Consider the following 24,013-nt stretch of genomic DNA (forward strand, 5'->3'; position numbering starts at 1 on the left):
TCCTCCTGATTCTTTCACTTCCATGGTGTGTAATTGCTTTAATAAATATCAAAGGACTAAATAAATATTTACAAATTATTTCTCTAACCTTTAAAAATAACTAAATGATAAATGGGAATTTGACTTGGTCTAAGATCAGTCGTTGAAAAAACAAACGGTGAGATTTTTCTTTTTAAAAAAAGTAATTTAAGTTTTCCTGGCTGAATTTTATATATCTATGTATAAAAAAATGCTTATTCAACTATCGATCCATTCCTATTGGTAATGCTTCTTAATCCAGACATTCCGCAAAATACAGACTTTTTACAAATCACGGCATCTTTAATACAAGAAAATTAACATGCATTATTCTTCATTCTGTGTACAGTGATGGAGTTCATTCGTGGGCAGTGACCCATTACTACAAACATAACGGCCTCTGTGAAACGTAAGTGCTCTCTTCCCCTTCAGTACTAATTTACAATGTACGCGGTGACACCAGATGAGACCCGGGAAGGAAGGCAGCATTAAGGAAGTCTGTTCGCCTCTTCTGAATTCCATGGGTGGAGAAAGGTAGTTTTTGGCTTTTTATTTTTTATCTCGTTACAAGCACTCATGTTAGGACAAAGATGAAATGTGCAAACTTTAAAATTTAAATATTCATTTTCTCTAAGATCCAGCTCAGTAAAAGATTACCCCAGTTCCCTGCAATTTTAAACTACAAGATCAAAGCTAATAATTTGTTATAAAAGTTATATATTGAAAAGAAATAATGAAAAACACAATTGGGAAATATTTAAGAAAAAATACGCAGGACTAGCACCTGCCGTGTCAACCCTGTTCCCTAAATTCAGTCATACACCCACTGGCATAACCAACAGATAATGCCTTTAAACAGGAAATTAAGCTGAACAAAACCAGCTCAACAAGGTTAAGAAATAAATTTCACATCAAGGTAGTATGTTTTATTTCTGAAACAGTTCTGCACTTCTTACATTCAGATCTATTTTAGATGTGTCTCTGTTTCACTCGCTTGTATTCACCTGTTGTTTTGTAAAGATCTGTTGTTTAAAGGTTAAAATCTCTGTAAAACCTAAAAATGTTTTAAAATTTGCTGAAAATGCAACAAATTCTCAATTAAAATTTATTTAAAATGATACCCTCCACTGATGTTACTTTGACCCCCTGAAAAACTCCGGAGGAGCGTTAACAAAAGATTTAAACTACTGTGCAAAATTTCTTCACGAAAAGTGTTTAAAGGCTGGTGCAAAATGGGAAGCAAACTCTAAACAATTTTGGCTTCTCGGAAACAAAAACCGCTGTGTCTGAGGAGGTGCGCGCCGGCGCCCGGGGCGCCCTCATCTCTTCCGGCGGCAGGTGCGCTTGTGCTCCGCGTGCCAGTGCTCCTGCTGGCACTTGATGGAGCAGTAGGACGTGTTCCAGCAGCAGTGGTACATGGCCTCCTCCTCACAGTTGTAGCACTGCGGGGAGAAAGAGGGCCCTGGTCAGACCGGCAGCCTCGGAAGCACCGCTCGCACGCACCGGCGCAGCTCGCCCGGCAAGCACGGCCCGCGAGGAGAGCCGCTGTGCTGCGCAGCGGGCCGGACGGCAGGCGACAGGGAGGCCGCGTGGGCCGCGGCGCTGGGTCCGTCCCCGGCAAGTGTGGGCACCCCCGGCACACGGACTCCTCACCTCTACTGCTCACGGCCAGCAGCGCATGCATCTAGAGAGGGTTCCGGAAGGACGGCAGGGCGGGAAGCACCAGGCATCTTGCCCCGCGTGGGCAACTCCAGGAACTATTCTGGAGAACTAGAGTCTTCTGCAGGCTGCCAAGCTCCCGGGGAAGTTGATGAATTTTGGTCTATTTGAGCTCTTAGCACAGTAGCAAGTGTCTCCCACTGCCCACTGCCCGGGGCAGCTGTGCCTACTACGCTCGGCGGGCTGCACGTAAGCGGCGGCTCAGGAAAGACCTGACAAAGCCTCGGTTCACGCCTCAGACTGAGTCTCAGCACAAAGAGCCTACGACAAAAACGGGCAAACCCGAAAAGGGGGAGAAGAACGAGTTCTAGAGTCACCCCACAATTAGACTCAAGTGTCCAGTGTGCAGCCTCACAAAATGATGAAATAGTGGCATTCAAAGAAAAATAACACTGTCCCTGAAAAGGGCCCAACAGCAGAGGTTATTAAAGACCTTTAATAGCAGTTTTAAAGATGCTCAAAGAACTAGAGAGAGATGTGGAGAAAGTTAGTGACGTGTGAACACAGTGGACATTCCATGAGAAAGCAACCAGAAAGAAAATCTGCAGCCGAGAAGTCCATCGGCTAAAGCACTGGTTCTCTGCAGGCAAATCTGAGCAGCAGACGCGATGGGAGAAAAGTCAGCAGAACCCGAGGGACGGCGGGACACTGTCCACTGTACCGGACACACGGTCTGGGACGGTCACGGAAGGACAGAGGACAGGGTAGCGATTGCGCGAGGAGGTCATGGCTGTGAACCTCTCAATCTGACAGGAGACCTGAACATAAACACTCAAGACGCTCAAGGAACTGCACGTCAGAGTCAATGAGACGCATCTAGACACGTTATCTCCCAACTTCCGAAAGCCCAGGTTACCAGAAATCCGGGAAGCCTACAAGGGAAACGGCCACGCACAGGAGATCACCAGGGTGTCACCGCCAGCCTTGTCGTCAGAAACTCCGGAGGCAGAAGGCAGGTGCCACCGACGCGGAATCCGAGATTCAGCAGAACTGTCCTTCTAAACGTGACGGATAAATTCTGAAATTCCCAGATACCCCAAAGCTGAAGGGCCCTGTGGCTTGTCCTGTAAGAAATGCTCGGGGGAGCTGTGCGTGGAGAAGCACTTGAGCACCAGCCAGCACTTCCGCGGTGTGAAGAGAAACGCTCAAGATTCCGGCAGAGACAAAACCGAGAGAGAACCTGGGAAAGCCAGCGCTCCTGAGCTCTCCGGTCTCAGCTAAACTGACCGAGGGGACTCGGATTACTAACATCCGAAACGAATGTGGGAGCTTACGACTGAGTCCACAGAAATACGAAGGACTTTAAGAAAGTAACTACTAACTACTCCATGTCAGAAAACCGAAGAAACTAGATAATGAACAAACTCCCGGAAGAATAAAACGTACCGAGACTAACTCAAATTTAAGCATATTGAATGACAAAAATCTCAATAAAAAGAGCCCTAGACTTGCTCGTTATTCTAGTAAATCCCAGCATGTAGTTAAACCAGGACTAACAGCAAGCCTTCCCAAACTTTCCCCAAACGCTGTAGTATCGGAAGCACCTCCTACCTCACCCTGTGAGTCCAGCATAACCCGACAAAAGGCAACACACCCTTCGTGATAAAAACCACTCAACGAAATAGGAACAGAAGGAAACTGCCGCGTACGAAGAACCCGGAGCAAACATCACACTCTGTGAAAACCTGGAAGTTTTCCCTTTAAAATCAGGAATGAGGCACGAACACACTTTTGCCACTTGTATTGAGCAAAGAATAAAATACGTAGGAATGAAGGTGACCACGGAGGGGGAAGCCTGCACCACTCCAGACACGGACAAATGGAAACCCGCCCCGCATTCGTGGGCCGGAGGACGTCCTACTGCTACGACGTCACGGGACCGACGCCATCCACGCTCCAGTGCCCTCCCCATCAGAAGCACACGATACGGCTTTCAGATGCAGAAAACCCATCCCGAAAGTCGCGTGGACTCTCCACGGACCCAAAGAGCCAAAATGACCCCGAAGAAGAACCGACCTTCGTCTCGTGCCGGGATGAACCCCCCGACCGCACAAGGGCTGTCAGCGGGTTTCCCCCACGGCATTTCCGCGTCCGCATGCGGCGCACGTCCACGACGCGGACCGCGAGGCCACGCGGCTGCTTACCCACTGCTTCTTCTTGGTCTGCGAGATGAGCTGTTTGTGCTGCGTCGCCAGCTTCTTGATTTCCTCCACGAACTCCTCTTTACACTTCTCCTTCACCTGCTTGCACTTCCTGTCCATCTCGCCCTGCATGTTGGCCACCGCTTTACTGACCGCCTGCCGCTTCTCCTCCTCCATCTCGGAGCGCAGCTAGGACGAGAGCGGCAGCCGGTGACCGGCCCGCCCAGAGCCCGCGCCCGGGGTCTGCGGCGCCAGGGGTCCTCCCCGCTCGGCGCCCAGGGGCCCGGGGGCACGCAGGGTTCCAGGACCAGGTTCCCACGCTCCCGCCGGGAGGGGCCGCCCCCGGGACACGGCCCCCGTCGTGCGCAGCCCACGGAGGCCGCTTTACCTTCTCCAGAGCTTCCCGCACGACCCTCTCGGTCTCCCGCTTGTGGTCAGACTTCATGCGGTCCTTGAAGTCGTTGAAGATCTTGGTGTACTTGTCGTGGCACACGCTCTGGCACAGCCCGTCGCCGCTGGTCTGCGTGCTTCGGTGCAGCATACGTGGGGAGGAGGCACTTAACTTCTTGGTCTGAGTGGACACGGACACCTTTTCGATCGGCTGAGGCATCGTGGGGATCTCCTGGCTGGAACTCACGGCTTCCGTCTCCGGCTCTGGCTCCTGCAGGACAAGCACAGTGCACGTGGGACAGGCCGCCCGCCGGACCAAGAGCAAGGCCGGTCAGACTAGCACGGCGGTGTCGTCAGGACGGTAAACTCTGTGCTTTACCACAGCCAACCCAACGAAAAACCCCAAAACTTCTAAGCAATCAACAGCCAAGATAATTCCAAACAGAAACTGTAGAACTTTGTGGCAAACACACACTACGGTCTTTTCTCCTCAGACTAAATAAAGCTGTGCTGTAAGATATAAAGCCATGACCCGCTCAGAGTCACTGCTACAGACCAGGTTCATTAACAGACACCCCAGTGTTCCGAACCACAGACTCGTCATCCTGAGAGTCCGAGCTTGGACTCCCTCAGGTTCTGAACCCCGACACAAGGGAGGGCTGGGGCCGGACAGATGCGGCCTGTGCCGCGCACGAGCTCTTCCCGGGACGCGGGCGGGCAGACGACAGGCTCCCTGACAGCGGTGTTCGTGAGCGCCGCGGGGGCACACTGTCGTGACCGAGGCGTGGGAGGCGTTTTCTGGGGCCGTGCCGCCCACACAGCGCAGCGCGGCCACTTACTTCCTTCTTGGGTTCCACACTTTGATTGCGCCGTCCCTTCTTTGCTCTCGGTTCCTGTGTGACCTTCAGCTGTGGGCATGAAAGAGGAACAGCCTGTGACTCAGACAGCGCGGCTCCCTGGTCACGGGCCCACAGGGGAGACGCGAGTCACGGCTCCCGGGTCGCGGGCCCACAGGGAGACGCGAGGCACGGCTCCCTGGTCGCGGGCCCACAGGGAGACGCGAGGCACGGCTCCCGGGCGCACTCCGCTCCCTCCGACCCTGCGGCTCCCGCACCCGGAGCTCCCCGGTGGGGGTGGGAATGCCGGGCTCCTGCACCGGCCGGGTCGCTGGCTGCATTGGGCCGGGGGCTGTAGGCGACCTGGCAGGGCCGCCGCGGGGAGGGCAGCATGACCGTGCGCTCGTCCCCCGCGATCAACAGGCTGCCGCCTGCGGGGCCCCCCACCTGCTCGTTGCTGGTGGACGAGATGCTGGACTCCGCCTCCTCCTCCCCACGGTCCTCATTCTTGGACTTCCAGAACCGTCCCTCGCGGAGGAAGCGCTGGTGCAGCTCCAGCTCGTCACAGGCCCGCTTCCAGCCCATGCTGCGCTTCACGTGCAGCCGGTGCACGTTCACGGTGATGTCCTGGATGTTCTCCGACGGGATCCAGGCCCTGCGAGGAGCACCAGAGCGCGGTTAGAAACTTCTGGAACGCCCCTACTCTCCACCCCTGCAAAGCAGGCCCCGGAGCGGCTGCACACCCTGCAGCTGTGGGTGAGACCCGCTGTCTGGGGGGACGACGTGTGCCCGGCACCGCCCCGGCTTCCCTCAGCCAGGCCGGCGGCCGCAGCTCCTGCCCAGCATGGAAGGCGCCCACAGCGGCTCGGGCAGACGAGAGCCGCAGGCCGTGAGCCCGCACGCACTGCACACACGACGCGAGGGCGTCTGAGCCCGGCTCCCCGCCACGCGGCGCTTCCAGCATGTCCGCACTGACCTCCAGGTCATCACTGACGCAGCAGCGTTCAGCCGCGGACTGATAAGAAAATAAGCGTCTCTGAATGACGTTCATACTGACCCAAAGTTACGGGACACACAAAACCATACGCAGTTCCGGGAAGAGGCGAGAATCAGGAACAGCTTCCCGGGCGCTCACACCGTGACTGCACGTCCCCGTGTGCCCACGAAGGCACCACACACGCTGCAGGATGAGTGCGTCCTGAGCAGGCGATCCTGCCGCATCTGCGGACAGAGCTGCTGTGCAGACGGGCGAGGGAAGCCACTACCACGGGGCAGGACCGAGCGGCACCGGCACACGCGGAGCCTCAGTCCGGAAGGAACCGTGTCCCAGCTGAGAAGCGATGTGCGATGTGTGGCCAAGGGAACACGTGCGCCACAGCGGGGGAGCCGTTCCCAGCAGAGGGGATGGCACGCGTGAGACGGACCGCGGCAAGGTGCCTGAGACTCTCTGGAGCCTCCAGTCCAGTGTGCAAGTGGCACCTCAAACACAACAGATCTGCACTTCACGTCTTCTGCGTCACTGCACGCGGTCAGCTGCCCCTGCTGGCCAGCGGCGACGGGGGCCCTAGCCTGAGGACTGAAGAGACCGAGGGAGTCACGGCACGTGGGCCTCAGCCACGAGTGCAGACTCCCGCGTTGCAGCACAAGCCCTGCGCTCTGCGGTGTCAACACGTGGTCCTGACGTCCCAGGCCGGCGGCTGGACCCGTGGGACCGGAGCGGCCATGGCTACATCCGAACGTACCCCGCCCACGGCGTCCCCCGGACGGACGCGCTCCATTAGCCACCCATGACGCGGACGGCAGCTACGACCGGCTCTCCTACGAGGAGCGGAGGAGACGGGGCTTGTGGGGGAGCGGCTGCCCTTACTCTTGAGGTCAGCAGCGCTGCCTGGGCATGCGGCATGCGCCGGGCAGTAACACACGGTCACCTCCTACAGGCCATGCTCCTGAGACAGATCTCCGCGGCTGGCCGTGGGGACGGCCTGGGTGCACCTGTGACTGATCAGGGTAATTGTCAACTTCAGTCACATCTGTTTATCCCTTGGACATAATCAGATGGATTCACATCTGCTCTTAACACCAGACGTAACTGCCTCCGTGCGGTTCACACGGGCATTCCTGTTCTCTCGGAAACCCTCCGCGACTGGGCTCTGCTACTGAAGAGGACCGTGGGTTACGCGACGCTACAAAAAACGCCCTGCGACGTACGGTGAGTCTAACACAAGAGAACCTGAGTTGGTGGGATCTGCGCATCTGTCGATCCTCAACGCTCTGAACATACTCACTCCCCGACGGCTCTGTGGTCTGTTGACAAATGAGCTCGAAATCACGTGCTTCCCCTGCCCGTGACTCCCCGCAGGCTCCTGGCACCCGCAGCGGAGAGGCAGCCCTGCTGGCGTACCCAGACCTGGCCCGCCCCTTCTCCCTGGGGAAGGCCCCTGCAGATCCCGGAAGCAGCACGCTCCCACGGAGCCTTCCCTCCCGGAGGAAGACCTCTGCATGTGTAAACACGCTGCTTCCCGAGAACTGGTGATCAGTACCGCATCAGGTCATTTTTTGATAAGTCGAGTATTCTAATAAGATACAGTGTCACTTTTAAGGTACGTCCTCATCATTTAAGGATGGTGTTGGGCACCCCGTAAGCAGAAAAGGAATAGGGTTCCGGATCTCCTGTGAGGCCGTGGGTCTTCAAGGGCTGAGCCGTGGGTGGACACGTAGCCCACAGAGTATGTTGTCAGAGTGGCTGTTCTCAGCCAAGGGTCCGGGTGAGTCAGAAGTTAGACATGAATTTCTGACCGTGGAGGGGGGTTGGCAACCCAGCGTCACTCTTGTTTGACGGCTAACTGTATTTTCCACAATAAAGTCCTCGGAGCCCCATCTGTCCAAAATCGTTTCGATTAAATCTTCCAGGAAATAACAAATTCAGGAGGAAAAGTCTGGCAATGTAATGTTACGCTGTGATTCCCTCTTCAGAACGCAAACAGATTAGCTCACATATTCTTTTAAAATATGATCTGCATAATATACCAGATGACAGAAAAATACCACTCATGGTTGAAGATTGCATAAGGCTATCTGACCGTGGATGAAAGACTGTAAAAGACACACTAACCAGTTCGAACATTTTATCAAACACCCAAACTCTCGGTTTTACTACGTTAACAGTACCGGACGTCACCCGGATTCCCACGGTAGCGCAGACCTTTAGGACATCCGTGCTGCGCACGACCCACTAAGCACTGACCCTTCTGAGGCGTGTCTTACAGCAGCCCGCGCCGCGGGTGACCAGACTGCGGGTCCGTGCTGGCGGCCAGCAGCTGAGCCGGACACTCTCCTCCCTGTCCCTGCTCGCGTGCGCTGCGGCCGCCTGTTCTGGCGGCAGACGGGACACGCCGGGGGGGGGGGGGCCAGAGAACAATGAAACCAGCACAGCTCACACTCCCCTCTGCATTACTTGGTCTCCTGCCCCGAGTGACCGTGAAGTGTGCGTCCGTCTGTGAAGGGGCAGACTACGCTTTTGGAAATTCACTGCAGGTTTCTTGCCACGAAACTTTCTTTTTTTGGCTTGTTTGTTTCTTTTTAATTTTTTAAATTCCAGTAAAAATTCCTGCCGCTGAACCTCTATTTAAATGAAAACGACGGAGAGGAACGCTGTCCCTTGCCGTGTGGCTTCTCGCAGTGGTGACAATGGCGCAAACCCCACGGGTCAGGCCCACAGACGGCCCTGCAGGCTCGCAAAGGCCTTCAGACCATGTCACGGACGTGGCACCTTCCCTGCGGCTGCGGCTGAGAACCTGGTCCGTGTCCAGTCAGCCCCGCTACCGACAGCATCACTCAGAACGACGCTTCTGTCCTCGATAAATGTTTAGGTCTTAACGTCCCCGTGAAGGAAGCAGCTATGATTTCATAGGGAAGTTCACAGTCTTTGTATGAAATAACGTACAAAACCAAGTTTACAGTAACAAAACCAGTTCTCACTTGGGGACACACGTGTTCTCGCGTGACACAATGCCAGCACTTAGGCTTTGGTGTACGTGTCTCCCTCGCAACAGGAGCCTGAAAGTCTAGGTTGGAAACAAGGTCTGGGAGTGACACGTGTGTAATTCGAACACAGCGTCCTGGACCACAGCGTCCACACGGCCCCCAGCTCCCTAGTCACCAACTTCTGTGTGTGGCTCTGAACGGAGCCCGGGGAAGGTGACGGACACCACGTCCTGCCCTCCCAAACCCCTGCCTCACTGCCCCACCCCGTCAGGCACAAACCGCGACCATTTCACTTCACAAGCCCAAAAGAAACCAAGACCAAAAAACCCCCAAACAAACCCAGACGGTAAAAACGACAAAGCCATTAGTGATTTCCTGTTCTGGGTAGCAGGTTTCCTGGTTTTATTAACTTTTCCCCCCTGTACTTACGTACCCTATTGAATTTTCAAGAAAAAAGGAAAGACAATTACCCAAAATAAATCAATGCTTAACAAAAGGAAAAAATGGATAACAAAGGGAAAAAAAAGAAAAAAAAAAGTGATGTGTGATTTGTTTCAGAGTAAGTTCAGAGTAAGTTCTGCCTGCTTTTGACAGAGGGGCCCTCCCAACACCACGGCCCACCTGGTGGGCACCCGGAGTTACCGGGCAGTCAGTGACGGACGGGCCATGCTCACCGTTGGTGATGGTGACCGAAGAAGCGGACGTCCACCTGGTTGTCCTCTTTCTGCAGGACTTTGGCCGGCCAGAACCCAAAGCCCTTCATCTTGGCCCAAACGAGTTCATGGTTAGGTATCTGGAAATAAAATGTTTTACTGCATCACGTTACTTTTAAAGTATTAAATAGAAGCACAGCACTAATTGTGAACAATCTAGTGAGTACAGTCCATTGTCTTGAAAATGGTTTAACTCTTAAAAACATATAAGTTTTTCTCAGATTGGTTCTGCCTTCAAGAAAAATACCAAAAAATTGCAACCTGCATAAAGCAGCGATACGGAGACTCCGCTCTCCAGACAGACAGGCGTCAGCATGCAGGGGCTAGGCGGTCCCCGCGGCCAGCCGAGGCATGTGCGCAACGCGGCAAATGCCCTGTCCTCACCGCCGGGAGCGGCGCCCCAACACCTGGACCCAGTCATGAAGGGGACTGGCAGGCCCGGTGCAGGCTCACCGGCTCAGAGCGACGCCCACGGGCCTGGGAGGCACAGTGAGGTCAGGAAGCAGCTGCGGGCACCCAGGGCCTGGGTGCTGCCCCTCCAGTCCCGGAGAGAGAGACCCTTCCCTGAAATCACGTCACCCCAGGGCACAGCATACAGCCACAAACACACACAAAACCTTATACTTCTTGTGAAAGACTGAGGGGAAAGGCAGAAATTCACTCTGTGATAAATATTAAGGGACCCAGAGTTCGTTCTTAAGTTCCTCATTTTAAAGTCCGAGATGGATAATGATGCCAAGTTGTTAACCCTCTGTTTCAGGTTTCATAATCATCAAAACCATATATACTATATACAAAGAAAAATATCTAGGAAGGACTGTAATCCTTGAGCAAACTGGAAATAACTTCCTTAGAATAATACCTCACATAATTAAGAGGTAAAAAACGGAAAATCACAAAATCTCACATACACAAGGATAGCAGAACCAATTGTCAGGACGAGCATTTGACAGATAGAAGCAGTTCTTGCAAAGCTGCAGTTCGTCCAGCTAGAAAAGAAAAGCAACTATTTTAGCCCACATAAACCATGAACATCCAACCCTGTAAAACGTCCATGTACATTAACATTCTCTTACATGCATCGTCAGGCTTGAAGATTCTTTCTAAGTTTAACCATTTCACTTTCCAGTAAACACTGGGAGAGCAGCCCGTTGCGCGTGCACACCAGCTGCGCGTCTGCTCGCGGCTCTCAGCCCGGGCCCCGCGGCCGGCCCCCTTCTGACCCCAGGACCAGCAACAGCAGCGCGTGCGCCGCCTCGTTCCTCACGCTCTGCATCCGCCCCTGTGGCCTTCCTAACACTCTTCCACGACTTGTAAAGACATGTTTTGTCTGTTTCTTTTTTGAGTTTTTCTTCAGAGTACAGCCCCATGAGCAGAAAACAGTACCTCGGCCGCCACTTTATCCCTAAAATACTGCACAGCATAGAGCAGACACTCAATAAATATTTGCTAAATAAGAGAAAAAAAAAGGCCAAACTTGAAATCAAGAAAAAAGAGTTTTTATATAGATAAAGACAATTCTGCAAGATTTAGTATGGTTTTCACATGTGTGTATCAAACCAAAAGGACATTCCCTAATATACATTTCATTTATTGACTGAATAAACTGTGTGCAACAGTTCCCTGTATAAACTCTGTTGTTGGGTTTTTTGCCTGTGACATCTATCTCGGAGCTCCAACGTGTATCGTTCATTCAAAGAGGCAACATTTCTGCACAGTGAAGGAAACAGTCAACAAAACGAAAAGGCAACCTAATGAATGGGAGAAGATATCTGCAAATGATATATCCAATAAAGGGTTAAATCCAAAATACGTAAAGAACTACCACACCTAAAAACCAAAAAAAAAAAAAAAAAAAAAAAAATCAATTAAAAATGAAGAGGAAGTAAACAGACATTTTTCCAAAGATGACACACGGCCAACAGACATGTGAGGAGACGCAATGTCACTGGTCATCGGGGAAATCAGATCAGAACTCCACTGAGCTGTCGCTCACACCTGTCTGAGGCGCGAACCAACAACCAAGGAACAGGACGCAGACAAAGGGGAACCTCGGGCACCGCTGGTGGGAGCAGGCTGGGCGGCCACTGTGGAGAACAGTACAGACGATCCTTAAAAAGTTAAAAACAGAGCTGCCTTGTGACCCAGGAGTCCTGCTACCGGGTGTCTGTCAAGGAAGCCAACCACTAAGCCGCAGGGACACGTGTTCCCCGAGATCACTGCGGCGTCATCTACAACAGTCGCGACACAGAGGCCTCCCGGGTGTCCGCGGACGGACGACTAGACGGACGGGGGGCGGGGCCTATCCTTCTCAAACTATTCTACACAACAGAACATGAGCGAAAACTCCCAAACTTACTCCGTGAGACCCTGATACGAAAACCAGATAGACTCCACTGAAAAAGAGAATTATAGGCCAATATCACTAATGAACACAGACGCGTTAATTCTTAATAAAAACAAATCAAATCCAACAGTACATTAATCACTCAACACAATCAAATGGGATTAATTCCTGGCTTCAAGCATGGTTCAATATTCACAAACCAATCAACATGATTTACCACGTTAATAAAAGAAAGGATAAAAACCACACGATCATTTCCGTAGATGCAGACAAAGCGCAACATCCAATCATGATAAAACCCCCCAGTAAAGTAGGTACCGAGGGAAAATACCTCCCTATATGATAAAGGCCGTCTACGAACAACCCACAGCACCCTCAATGGGGAAGAGGTGAGAGCCTTTCCTGTATGGGCAGCCACACAAGAGGACGTCTGCTCTCACCACCGTTATCTGTGACAGCACTGCAAGTCCTGGCCTCAGCGGTCAGACAACAGAGAGAACGAAAGGTCGTCCAGGGGCGCCTGAGTGACTCAGTCAGTTAAGTGTCTGCCTTCGGCTCAGGTCATGATCCCAGGGTCCTGGGATCAAGCCCCCATCAGGCTCTCTCTTTCTCCGCCCCACCTCCACTCTCTCACGGTCTCCGTCTCTCTCATAATTAAATCTTAAGGAAGGACGGAATGAAGGTCATCCAGGTCGCCAAGGAAGAAGTCAAAACCTCCATTATTTTCAGATAACGGCCCACACCTTAAACTGGAAAGATTCCACCAAAAAACTGTTAGAACTGATAAATTCAGTCAAGTCACAGGTTACAAAATCCATGTATAGAAATCTGTTGTTTATCTATACACCAATAATGAAGCAGCACAAAGAGAAATTAAAGAATCAATCCCATTCAATACTGCACCAAAACCAGGTAAGATACTGGGAAGAAAGAAGCCTGACCAAGCGGGAGAAAGACGTGCGCACTCTGCAAACTGTGAAACGCTGATGAGAGAGACTGAAGAGGACATGAAGAAATGGAAAGGTGTTCCATGTTCATGGACTGAAAGAAGAGATGTTGTGAAAATGTCTGTAAGACCTAAAGCCGTCTGCACGTTGAATGTAACCCCTACCAAAATACCAACAGCATTTTTCTCAGAGCTAGAACAAACGATCCTAAAATTTGTACGGAATCACCCAAGACCTCAAATAGGCAAAGCAATCTTGAAAAAGAAAATAAAGCTGGAAGCATCACAATTCCGGACTTCCCGCTGAATTACAAAGCTGCGGTCATAAAGACAGCATGGTTCTGGCACAGACATGAGCACGGACGGACCCGAACAGAAGACCCAGAAATCCACCCGTGACTATACGGCCAATTTATCTGTGACAAAGGAAGAAGGAATATGCAGTAGAGAGTGAGTTTCCTCAGCAAATGGTGTGGGGAACCTTGGACAGCCACATGCAGAAGAATGACACCGGCCATGTTCTTACACCACGCACGGAAATAAACTCAAGATGAGGATCAAAGACCTAAATGTGAAAGAGGAATCCACCAAAATCCTAGAGGAGAACACAGGCAGCAACCTCTGCTGGGACCTCAGCCGCAGCAACTTCTTGCTACACAGGTCTCCAAAGGCAAGAGAAACAAAAGCATAAAAATGAAGTACTGGGACTTTACCAAGATCAAAAGCTTCTGCACAACAAAGGAAAACATTTGACAAAACCAAAAGACAACTGACAGAATGGGAGAAGATATTTGAAAATGTCTTATCAGATAAAGGGTTGGTAACCAAAATCTATAAAGAACTTCTTGGACTCAACACCCAAAAGAAATAATGTAGTCAAGAAAGCAGGGCAGAGGACATGAACAGACACTTCTCCACAGAAGACACATGAAGAAATGCTCCACATCACTCAGCATCAGGGGAACACGAGTCGAGGCCACAGGGAGACGCCACCTGCACTCCTGCGTATCTACCCCAACGACACAGACGCAGCGGAAAGAAGGGGCACCCAGTGTCGCAGCAGCAACGGCCACCGGCGCCAAAGCTGTGGAAGGAGCCGAGATGCTCCCCAAGAGACGGACGGACAGAGAAGACGTGGTCTGCACACACGCGGAGTGTAAGCCGCCCTATAAAGAATGAAATCTTGTCCGTTGCAAGGACATGAATGGAGCCAGAGACGGTAATACTGATTTAAGTGAGTCAGAGAAAGACAAATACCGTTTAGTTTCACTTATCTGTGGAATCTGAAAATCCAAACAACAAAAATAAAAGGAACTCATCAACTCAGAGAACAAACTGGTGGTTCCCGCGGGCGAAGGGGACGCGGAGGGGGTGAAGGGGACTGTCTGTCATGACGTCAGCCCGTCTCAGCGATGGGGGACACAGTCGGCCCCAGGGTGCCGATGCCGTGTGGCGCGAGGGACTCCCCCGTCCAGAGGCGCGGCGAGGGACACGTGGACTCGGGACCCTGGCGCTCACCCGACACTGGCGACGACTGTACTTCGGTGTAAAACTGAAAGCGAGGCGAACATCTACTGAGTGTCTGCCCAGTGCCCCGTGCCTGCCTGCCTGCGGGGGCCGACGCCCTGAGAGCAGCTCCAGAAGACGGAGCCTTTCTCTGTACAAGTTACTCGACAGCTCGACGGAACCCCAGGTTTCCTAGACAAATTCTCCTCTCCGTTTGCATTACTTTCCACATACGTCAAACATGGAAATAAAATGATTTCACGGAAATGGCTGGTTGGCGGCGTGCGAGCCGGGACCTCCGCAGGAGGGGGGGGGCGGTACCTCGTGGCAGGTGTCCTTGTACAGCATCCGGGCTATGTCGGCCTGCTCGCTGTCTGCTGTAATGAAAGGCAGAGGTGATCTATTACCAGTCATCTGGAGACACAAGACGGTCCGAAGTCATACATTTACAGCTTCTTTCAGTGATCAAAGTGGCCACGTACGATTTTAAACAAAAATGTCTGTTTTAAATAAAGTTCAGGCACAAAAACCACACTTTCTGTGCAGCTTTCCTGCTTCAACAGAGTACTGAAGCTCTAAGTTCAAAGCAGCCTGTTTCTCTCCTTCGGAACGACAGGACATTAATCAATCAAAGTGCCAATCAAAAGTCCCTCAACTAAGCTTGCGTCTGAAACGGTAAGGAGTGCGGTTTTCATCATTTAGTGAGCTGGAGCTTTTGGGCACTTTGATAAGCCAGAACCACATTCCGAAATATTTTTGAGTTGAAACCCTGACATTACTACTTAGAAATCATTGAAGTATTGATGTTCTGAATCGCATTTGATCGAAGGCATCTCCTGACCCAGAATGTGAACGGTACGGGGGAAACATGCACAGAGAAGAGAAACCATTCAACCTCCATAGAAGATCACGGTGTTGTGCAGAAGCAGCTGCGCATCCGCCTTGAACTCTTCGTAGCTTCGGTACTTCCCCTCGTTCACCTTCTGCAGAGGGCGACAGGGTCTCGTGTTATACACATGGGGTCAGAGCACGGGTGCACGGCGCCAACTTTCCAGGATGACGCTACGACCACTCCCATGTTCCACAGCATGGAAGGGACACGTGTGGGCACCCGGACAAGCCGGCCTGCAGCCGGGATCGTGGGGTCCGGTGGCCACCCACCCCGCTCAGCGGCCAGCTGGGCTCTGCCTGACGCGCCTGCCCCTCATTCTGCAGGACGGAGACCCGCCGTGACAAAGGAGAGCCCTGGCCAGGGGGCTGGCGAGACCTGAACAACACAGCCACCGTCTGTACAACATACGTGCACAAAGACTGAAAAAAGACAACCACCACCAGCCTCTGTGATGCTTTATGTCACAGAGAAGAAGATACATTTATAATTCTGAAGCGGGACCAGGAACCCAATTACAAGTAACTTTAAAATCAAGTCCTAGGTGTTCCTCTGTGCAGCACGGCAATGCAAGGGTCTCTACTGTATTAGATGCCACAGCTAAAGGGCTTCCATCGCAGGGCTTTCTGTTGCTTTGCCTTTAGCTGCCAGAGGAAAGGATTATGGAAGGAATTCAAGGACTTTTTACAGGGGAGGCAAAGTTTTTGGAAGAAAGGTATAGCAAAGTTATTTAGAGGTAGCAGGGAGGGCTTTTCTTATCTTGGTGCTACTTTGAGGAAATCAGCTTGAAAGTAATGTAGAATACAAAGGCCTCCAGAGTAGCTAAGATCTGGCCGTTCTGTTAAAATCCCCGGAGACCCACTGCGGTTGTCCGTCCTTCGAGAAGGCTTGCAGGAGCCCCTGTGCTGGAGGTGCTGCTGCGCCCACCACCAACAGGTCACAGGGCGGATTCACAAGTACCAGCATCGGAGCCCCCGTCTGAGTGTCTGACTGCCCTGGGCTCCAGGCGCCCACGCAGTGGTGTGGTCTACAGCTTCCAGGGGGCTGATACACACCCAGCATTCTCAAAGCCACTCCGGGATGTCTGATGTTGGCCCCATCGCGGCACCGACTTTGGTCTGAACCGTAAGCTACAGAAGACATACAATCTTGTCTTCCTCTTTCTCTTCCCTACAGAGCTGTCCACTCCTGGGCCGCACCTGCGCCCCTCACAGCGCCGTCTGCTGCACCCCCAGCTTGCCTGCTCTACCATTAGACAGGATCCAACTAGGCAGAGCGTGGAAGGTGCCCTCAGGGAGAGGAGGAAGCGGAGCCAGGGTGGGGCTGTGCAGGGGGAGGAAGGGCAGCTGGAGCCTTCATTGTCCTCAGGGACGTTAGGGTTTAGGAGAGGAGGCTTTGCTTGAGGACATGGAACCCGGGGCAGGAGAGGAGGTGAGAACTCCCTGCTTTGTTCCAGGCTCTCCTGGCCACTTTCTCAACTACTCTTCTACTGAACTCCTGCACCTTCAGTCCCTCCCAGCGGCCACGGGGACTGAGAAACTTGTGGAATGACTCCAGAGGATTCCTGCGGTCCCCTATGAGCTATTACGGCAACACAAAGTCTTACTTACATTCAAAGTGACATGCCAAGTACAGAACGAGCGCTTCAGCAATCCTAACTGGAAACATGTTACAATGTTCTGGATTTTACTGCAACTTTTAATCACACATTAACAAAGCCATCAAAAAACCTTGGCCAGAAGAGGTAAAATTAAGCACTCTTAAGAATAGTCAAGTTTTAGGGCTCCTGGGTGGCTCAGTCATTGGACATCTGCCTCCAGCTCGGGTCGTGATTCCAGGGTCCTGGGCCTGGGCCCCACGTCGGGTTCCCTGCTCAGCCGGGAGCTGCTTCCCCCTCTCCCGCTCCCCCTGCTTGTGTTCCCTCCCTCGCTATGTCTCTGTCAAATACATAAATAAAATCTTTAAAACAAAGCAAAACAAAACAGAACAGGAGAGCTAAGTTTTCTGATTATCATCTCCGTGTTGCTCAGGTTCAGTCTGCGGCTTCCCAGGACTCGGGTCCCACCGTTCCCTTGAGAGAGACGCCCGCGCGGCACGGCTCAAGTGAGCAAAGCCTACCAGACGGGGACCCCGAATCGGAGCATCACCTGAGCCGACCCCCGCGGCTGCTCTGACTGAGCCTCCGGGAGCTATGGTGGCTTCCCACCGGGCCTCCCACCGAGAACGCTGGGTCCGTGCACAGAGCAGCGCGGGGCCCTTTATGCTTAGGAGGCAGGTGGGCGGGCAGCCCTCCGGGAGGAAGGCAGCGGAATCTGGTGCGGCTGGGAGCTGCGGAGTCACCCGGGAGCTCTGGGGGCATGGGCAGCGGGACCGAGGGCGGCTTTACCTCCTGTATGGTGGGGACGTCCACCGCCGAGTGCACCAGCCTCCGGTACATCGGGTGCTTGTTGTCCTTGCCCTTCTTGTTGAGGTCTATGGCCTGAAAGGTCAGCAGATGCAGGTCTCAAACACAGCCCGAGACACAAGTGAGACGATTCTAAACGACAGAATTTACCAGAAAAACGTACGTGTACTCTATCATTTCAGGCGACATTTTTAGGGTTTTGATAGAACAATTATTTGGAAAATTCCACTTCATTTTAGATGTATCCGTTAAATGTTCATTTTGATAAATGTATTAAAATCGTAAAAATATTAATGTTTCTACAACAAAGGAGATAGGAATATATAACAGGGAAAGACCATCTCTTCCATAAAGCGTGCTGTGAAAATTGGGCACTTTTTTTTTTTTTTAAAGATTTTATTTATCTATTTGACAGGGAGAGAGAGTGCACAATCAGGGGGAGAGGCAGAGGGGAAGCAGGCTTCACAACGCAGCCCCTGGGATCATGACCCGAGCCGGAGGCAGACACTTAATGACTGAGCCACCCAGGAGCCCTGAAATTGGACACTTTCTTACACCATATATAAACAGTAACTCAAAATGGAGTAGAGACCCAAATGTGAGACCTGAAACTACATAAATCCCGGAAGAAAACACAGGCAGTAAACTTTGCACATCAACCTGGCAGTATTCTTCAGAGACAGCCCCTGAGGCAAGGGAAACAAAAGCCAAGGGCGCCTGGCTGGCTCCGTGGGTTAAAGCCTCTGCCTTCGGCTCAGGTCATGATCTCAGGGTCCTGGGATCGAGCCCCACATCGGGCTCTCTGCTCAGCAGGGAGCCTGCTTCCCCCTCTCTGCGTGTCTCTCTGCCCACTTGTGATCTCTGTCTGTCAAATAAATAAATAAAATCTTTAAAAAACAAAAAACAAACAAACAAAAAAAACCCAAAAAGCCAAAATGAACTACTGGGACTTCATCAAGATAAAAAGCTTCTGCACAGCACAGGAAACAGTCAACAAAACTAAAGGCAACGGACAGAATGTAACAAGGTATTTGCAAACAGCCTATAGATAGTACCCAAATTCCATCAAGAACTTTTCAAATTCAACACCCACAGAACAAATAATCCAATCAAGAAATGGGCAGAAGACCACATCACTCAGCATCAGGGAAATACATATCAAAACCACAATGAAGGGGCGCCTGGGTGGCTCAGTGGGTTAAGCTGCTGCCTTCGGCTCAGGTCATGATCTCAGGGTCCTGGGATCGAGTCCCGCATCGGGCTCTCTGCTCAGCGGGGAGCCTGCTTCCTCCTCTCTCTCTCTGCCTGCCTCTCTGCCTACTTGTGATCTCTCTCTGTCAAATAAATAAATAAAAATCTTAAACAAAACAAAACAAAACAAAAAAACCACAATGAGATATCACCTCACACCAGTCAGAATGGCTAAAATCAACAAGTCAGGAAACAACAGATGCTGGCGAGGATGCGGAGAAAGGGGATCCCTCCTACACTGTCGGTGGGAATGCAAGCTGGTGCAGCCACTCTGGAAAACAGCATGGAGGTGCCTCATGGTATAAACAATAGAGCTACCCTACAACTCTACAACTACGCTCCTCGGTATTTACCCCAAAGATACAGATGCAGTGAAAAGAAGGGCCATCTGTACCCCAATGTGCACAGCAGCAATGGCCACGACAGCTAACCTGCAGAAAGAGCCCAGACGTCCTTCACCCGAAGGACAGATAAAGAAGAAGAGGTTTATGTACACAAAGGAATGCCACTCAGCCAACAGGAAGAACGGAATCTTTCTGTTTGCAATGACATGGACAGGAGTACAGGGTGTTACGCTACGCGAATGAGGGTGTCAGAGAAAGACACACCACATGATTTCACTTGTACGCGGGATCTAAAATCCAACCAACCAACCAGACTCTTAACTACAGAGAACAAAGTGGTGGTTCGCAGACAGGGGGAGCGTCGGGGATTGACAGGAATAGGTGCAAATTTCCACTTATAAAATATGTAAGTCATGGGGCACCTGGGGGGGACTCAGTAGTTAAGCATCTGCCTTCAGCTCAGGTCATGATCCCAGGGTCCTGGGATCGAGCCCCGTGTCGGGTTCCCTGCTGGGTAGGAAGCCTGCTTCTCCCTCTCCCTCCGCCTCTGCTTGTGTTCCCTCTCTGTGTCGATTAAATAAATTAAATAAATAAATAAAACCTTAAGTAAATAAATCAGCAGGGACGAACTTAAGTAAATAAATCACGAGGACGAACAGCAACACGGGGAACACAGTGCGCAGTGCCGCCCTCGCGTTGTGCGCCTGCTCTTACTGGTGAGCACGGAGTCGTGCATACAAAGGTCGAATCACGGTGTTGTGCACCTGCCAATAATATGATATTGCGCGCCAACTACACTTTAACTAAAGATTTTGAGAAATAAAAGATGGAACAGAAATGGATCAGTGAGGACTAAGAGTGTCGGACGCCCCCACTTCCGCTCCAGGGCCGCCTGACGAAGCAGAACAGCCGTTACCGACAAAGGACCTCGGGCCGCAGCATTCTGCACCCGATGCCGCCGTAAAGGCCCTGGGGTGCTCTCCGGTCGGGAAGGGTCAGGACGCGAGCTCTGGGAGGTCCCGACCGCCGAGCGGGCTTACCCGTTCCTTCATGCGGGAGACAATGAACCGCAAGTACGTGCTCATCTCCTGTTTGTTTGTGTTTTTCTTCTTGATGCTCTGTTAAAAACAGAAAAGGCCAGACACAAAATGTGATTATTGACAGGTCTGGTTCATGTAAAAGACTTTATATATAAAAGATACAGTATGCAAAGATTGTATTCAAACCTGCACTATTTCCAATGCGTTTGACACAAAGAAATCCTAAACGTGCATAGCATTTAATGTGACAGTAAAACGGAAACAGGTTGTATTTGACGTAAGACCTCACAGAATTACACATTTTTTCTTGATATTTAGAACTTCAACCATTTTCAGATACAACGAATGATGATGTAATAATGACATGATGTAGAATCACTTATTTTATCAAAAAAAAAAAAAAAAAAAGAGAGAGAGAGAAAGAGAAGAAAAGTTGGCCGAAACCCTTTCGGGAACATTTTAAATTAGTAATATTAAAGGGTGAATTTCAACATACACGATTCCTCTAAAGTCCATGTCACCTGTGAATTCCGTACAGCACAGCTGCACACCTGCTTATCTGTTTTCAAGGGTTACGGGGTCTGTTCAGTAGTAACCCCAATTTCTATCAGCCTGACCTGAAGAGCTAATTAGGTTCTTCAATTTATGTCTCAGAAAATCTAAATTCATGCAAAGAGAAAAAGACGGGCCTCTCCCTTTCGTGTTATTTCTAGACGGCGCGCAAAGATGAACGTCCCACTTGCTCCATCGAGGCTGAGGGCTCCCGGCAGCCCCCGCTCTACGGAGGCCGTTCCGCGCGGCTGACTCGGTGCGGACAGCACATCCCAGCTGCCATCACCCGCGGGCCCCCAGAGGATGGGTCCCTGCCCACTGGAGCCACCGCTCCCAAAGGGCTGTCCGTGCTGGACGTCGCCCCAACACAGTGGCGGACTGGAGGCAGGAGCCAGCATTCCCCAGGTAACTGAGTCTTCGCTGGGGCGTGTGAACCGGTCACCCACACACAACACTAAACCACCTGAACGGAAAATGGTCAACTGCTTTCCTTCCTGGACGTGTGGCTTCCTGCACTTCCCGTTCTATGTGGTGCCTTCCCAGGGCGCCGGGCTGGCTCGGTCGGAAGAACACACAACACGTGATCTTGGGGTCCTGCATTCGCGCCCCACGATGCATGCAGAAATGACAAATAAAATTCATAAAAACCATAAACAATAACCCTGACCCCTTCTTTCCACTTCTCATGTGGACTCTGGTACAATTACTGCTTCTGCTGTGCGGGGCTGCCGTGTGACCCATGCACACGGCGTCTAACCGATGCCTGGCACAGAGCAGTTGTGCAAGTCTGTCCACACCCAGAGACACTGGTGAACTTCCGGGAAACACGGCTGGGCTTCCAGCCCAGCAAGCACAGCCCAGAGACCAGTGAGCCCACATGGTCACACCGGGGTCAGCATCCCTGAGGGATGGTCCCTGCGTGCTCTGCTCGATCCTCAGGTGGCTGGGACACGTGACCGAGCCGGAGCACCCAGTCAGGTCTGGAGCTGACCACACTTCCTGGACTCCGGGTTTAGAGTCGCGGGGGCAGGGGCAGCTCTGTGGTACCTTGTGGATTCTCATTTTTCACACGACCCCCAGCAACACGTGGGAACCACCAGCGGCTGCCTCCAAAGCCAGCACCCCAGAGAAAGCCATCGGTGTGCAGCTGTGCGCACCCAGGGGCGTGTGCGGGGCTCTCTGGGCAGGGGAAACACGGTCAGCTATTCCTGATGCTGGACAAACGTTCTTGCAACATGGACGTTCTCCCCCACGCTGCTCTCTCCAGAAACGAGCACCTGATGGACCGTCAGAACCGGAGAAGAGAAGGGGTAATGGGCCAAGACGCCCGCTGCTCCGCTCACCTGTGGGAAACCCACACTCTCTCACCACGGAGGAGAATGAAAACGAAGCTTCCAGCTACGTGCTCTGTCATGTTAACTCCCCAATATTTTGGATGTGCTACTACAACTGCTGACCGTAGGTATCCGTCTGATCATTCAATCATGAATCTGCGTAGATGCAAATAAAACACCAACCTGTTAACAGGTCAGGCATCCTGCAATTCCACCTGTCGGGTTAAGGGTGTTTCAACAGGTGACGTACAATTTACGGAAGTTCACAAGCAACACGTCACGTAGTGAAGCGTGATTTCTAGGCCCCACACATACTGTTCCCAACCTTCCCTCGAGGAAGCAGAGCAGGAAGACTCTCCTCTCTCGAGTACCTCCAGCCCAACCCGGGGAGCCCTCGAGAGAGCAGTGGAGAGACGTGGGCAAGAGCTGCCCTCACCCAGTGACTGGGGATCCCACATCTGTGCAGGAAGGTGGTTTTCTCTCTGTGCTCAACGTCAGCCCACGCAGTACTTCACTCTTCATGTGAATCTAACTCCTCTTCTTTATTCGTTTAGAGACGGAGAAAATAAATTAATTCAAACACCTCTGTCAGGGGCACTGGGGGGCTCCATCGGTGAAGTGTCTGCCTTTGCCTCAGGTCATGATCTTGGGGGCCTGGGATCGAGCCCCGCATTGGGCTCTGCTCAGTGGGGGGCCTGCTTCCCTCCCTCTGCTCCCCTGCACTGCTTGTGTTGTCTCCAATATGCAAAATCTTAAGGAAAAAAAAAAAAAAGCCCAACACCCCCCCCAATCTTGTGAGGACAGACAAGGGTTCTCCTGCAGATGTCCAGTCGACGGGCTTCTGTGCCTGGACCTCGGCTCCCTGGGCACTCAGGGGGTGGCAAGTGCATGCTTCCTGGACCGGCTTCCAGCCGTGGGCCTCGATGCAGGAGCTCATGCCTACGAGAGACCCTGCATGCACGCGGCCTCTCCCCCCGTTTCTGAAGACCAAGCGTTCGCCGCAAGATGCCTGCACACTTGCTAAGCTGATGGGCTTGTGCTGCGGCCCCTCCCTGTTGTAACTCAGAGCTTTACGGTTTCACCGAAGAAAGGAAGGATGCGCTGCAGCCTCCGTCAGGGCGTGAGATCTCTTAGCGACAGTCACAGCATTTCAACTGTGTCAGTTCAGCCAAACCAAGACACTGAAGGTGGCTTGAAAAAGCCACTTGAACAGAAATTAAAGGAGCAGCTTCTCAGGGAAATGCTACTCTGTCTCTAACAGAACTAAGCAGATTGCTCTTTAAAACAAGGTCAGAAAAATAAAACTAAAGCTTTTAGACATCTGCAGGCTATTCCAGACCCAATTCTTCCTCAGGCTTTGCAGACCTGTACACATTCTCTCCTTGCAGGCTGCAGGCGCCCTCAGGAAAGGCCTCTCCGTAGCCCGTGAGTTCCAGTAACTTCACATCGGCACAGAGGGATAACTCGGGTCAGTGTCTACAAATAATCGGGAAAGCCTTGGCATCACGTGGCCAAAGTTGCTGTAACCGTTCTCAGAGGACAATGATCACGTGCCTGCAGGTGTGTTACGAATGTGAGACTCAAGCGAGAAGCTCTCAA

General features: G+C 51.9%; 1 protein-coding gene across 7 annotated transcripts in view; it reads right to left on the reverse strand.

The window, feature by feature from the left end:
* Window positions 1–297: 297 nt before the first annotated feature.
* The window catches only part of ZMYND11 (zinc finger MYND-type containing 11), a 113,198-nt gene continuing 89,482 nt past the window's right edge, over window positions 298–24,013 (reverse strand). For 5 of the 7 annotated variants that reach the window (XM_045072345.1, XM_045072344.1, XM_045072347.1 and 2 more), the window contains 11 exons: window positions 20,529–20,606; window positions 17,876–17,968; window positions 15,496–15,583; window positions 14,922–14,977; window positions 10,713–10,790; window positions 9,763–9,881; window positions 5,552–5,759; window positions 5,108–5,176; window positions 4,267–4,539; window positions 3,882–4,067; window positions 298–1,460 (listed from right to left, as the gene is read on the reverse strand). In XM_045072345.1, the coding sequence (XP_044928280.1) occupies window positions 1,338–1,460; window positions 3,882–4,067; window positions 4,267–4,539; window positions 5,108–5,176; window positions 5,552–5,759; window positions 9,763–9,881; window positions 10,713–10,790; window positions 14,922–14,977; window positions 15,496–15,583; window positions 17,876–17,968; window positions 20,529–20,606 (1,371 nt within the window). In that variant the 3' untranslated portion in view covers window positions 298–1,337. The remainder of the gene's footprint in view (window positions 1,461–3,881; window positions 4,068–4,266; window positions 4,540–5,107; window positions 5,177–5,551; window positions 5,760–9,762; window positions 9,882–10,712; window positions 10,791–14,921; window positions 14,978–15,495; window positions 15,584–17,875; window positions 17,969–20,528; window positions 20,607–24,013) is intronic. The other 2 variants (XM_045072346.1, XM_045072349.1) reach the window with 1 other exon arrangement.

Source organism: Mustela putorius, unplaced genomic scaffold (genome assembly GCF_011764305.1).
Source record: "Mustela putorius furo isolate JIRA1106 unplaced genomic scaffold, ASM1176430v1.1 tig00004033_pilon_pilon_pilon, whole genome shotgun sequence".
Lineage (NCBI taxonomy): Eukaryota > Metazoa > Chordata > Mammalia > Carnivora > Mustelidae > Mustela > Mustela putorius.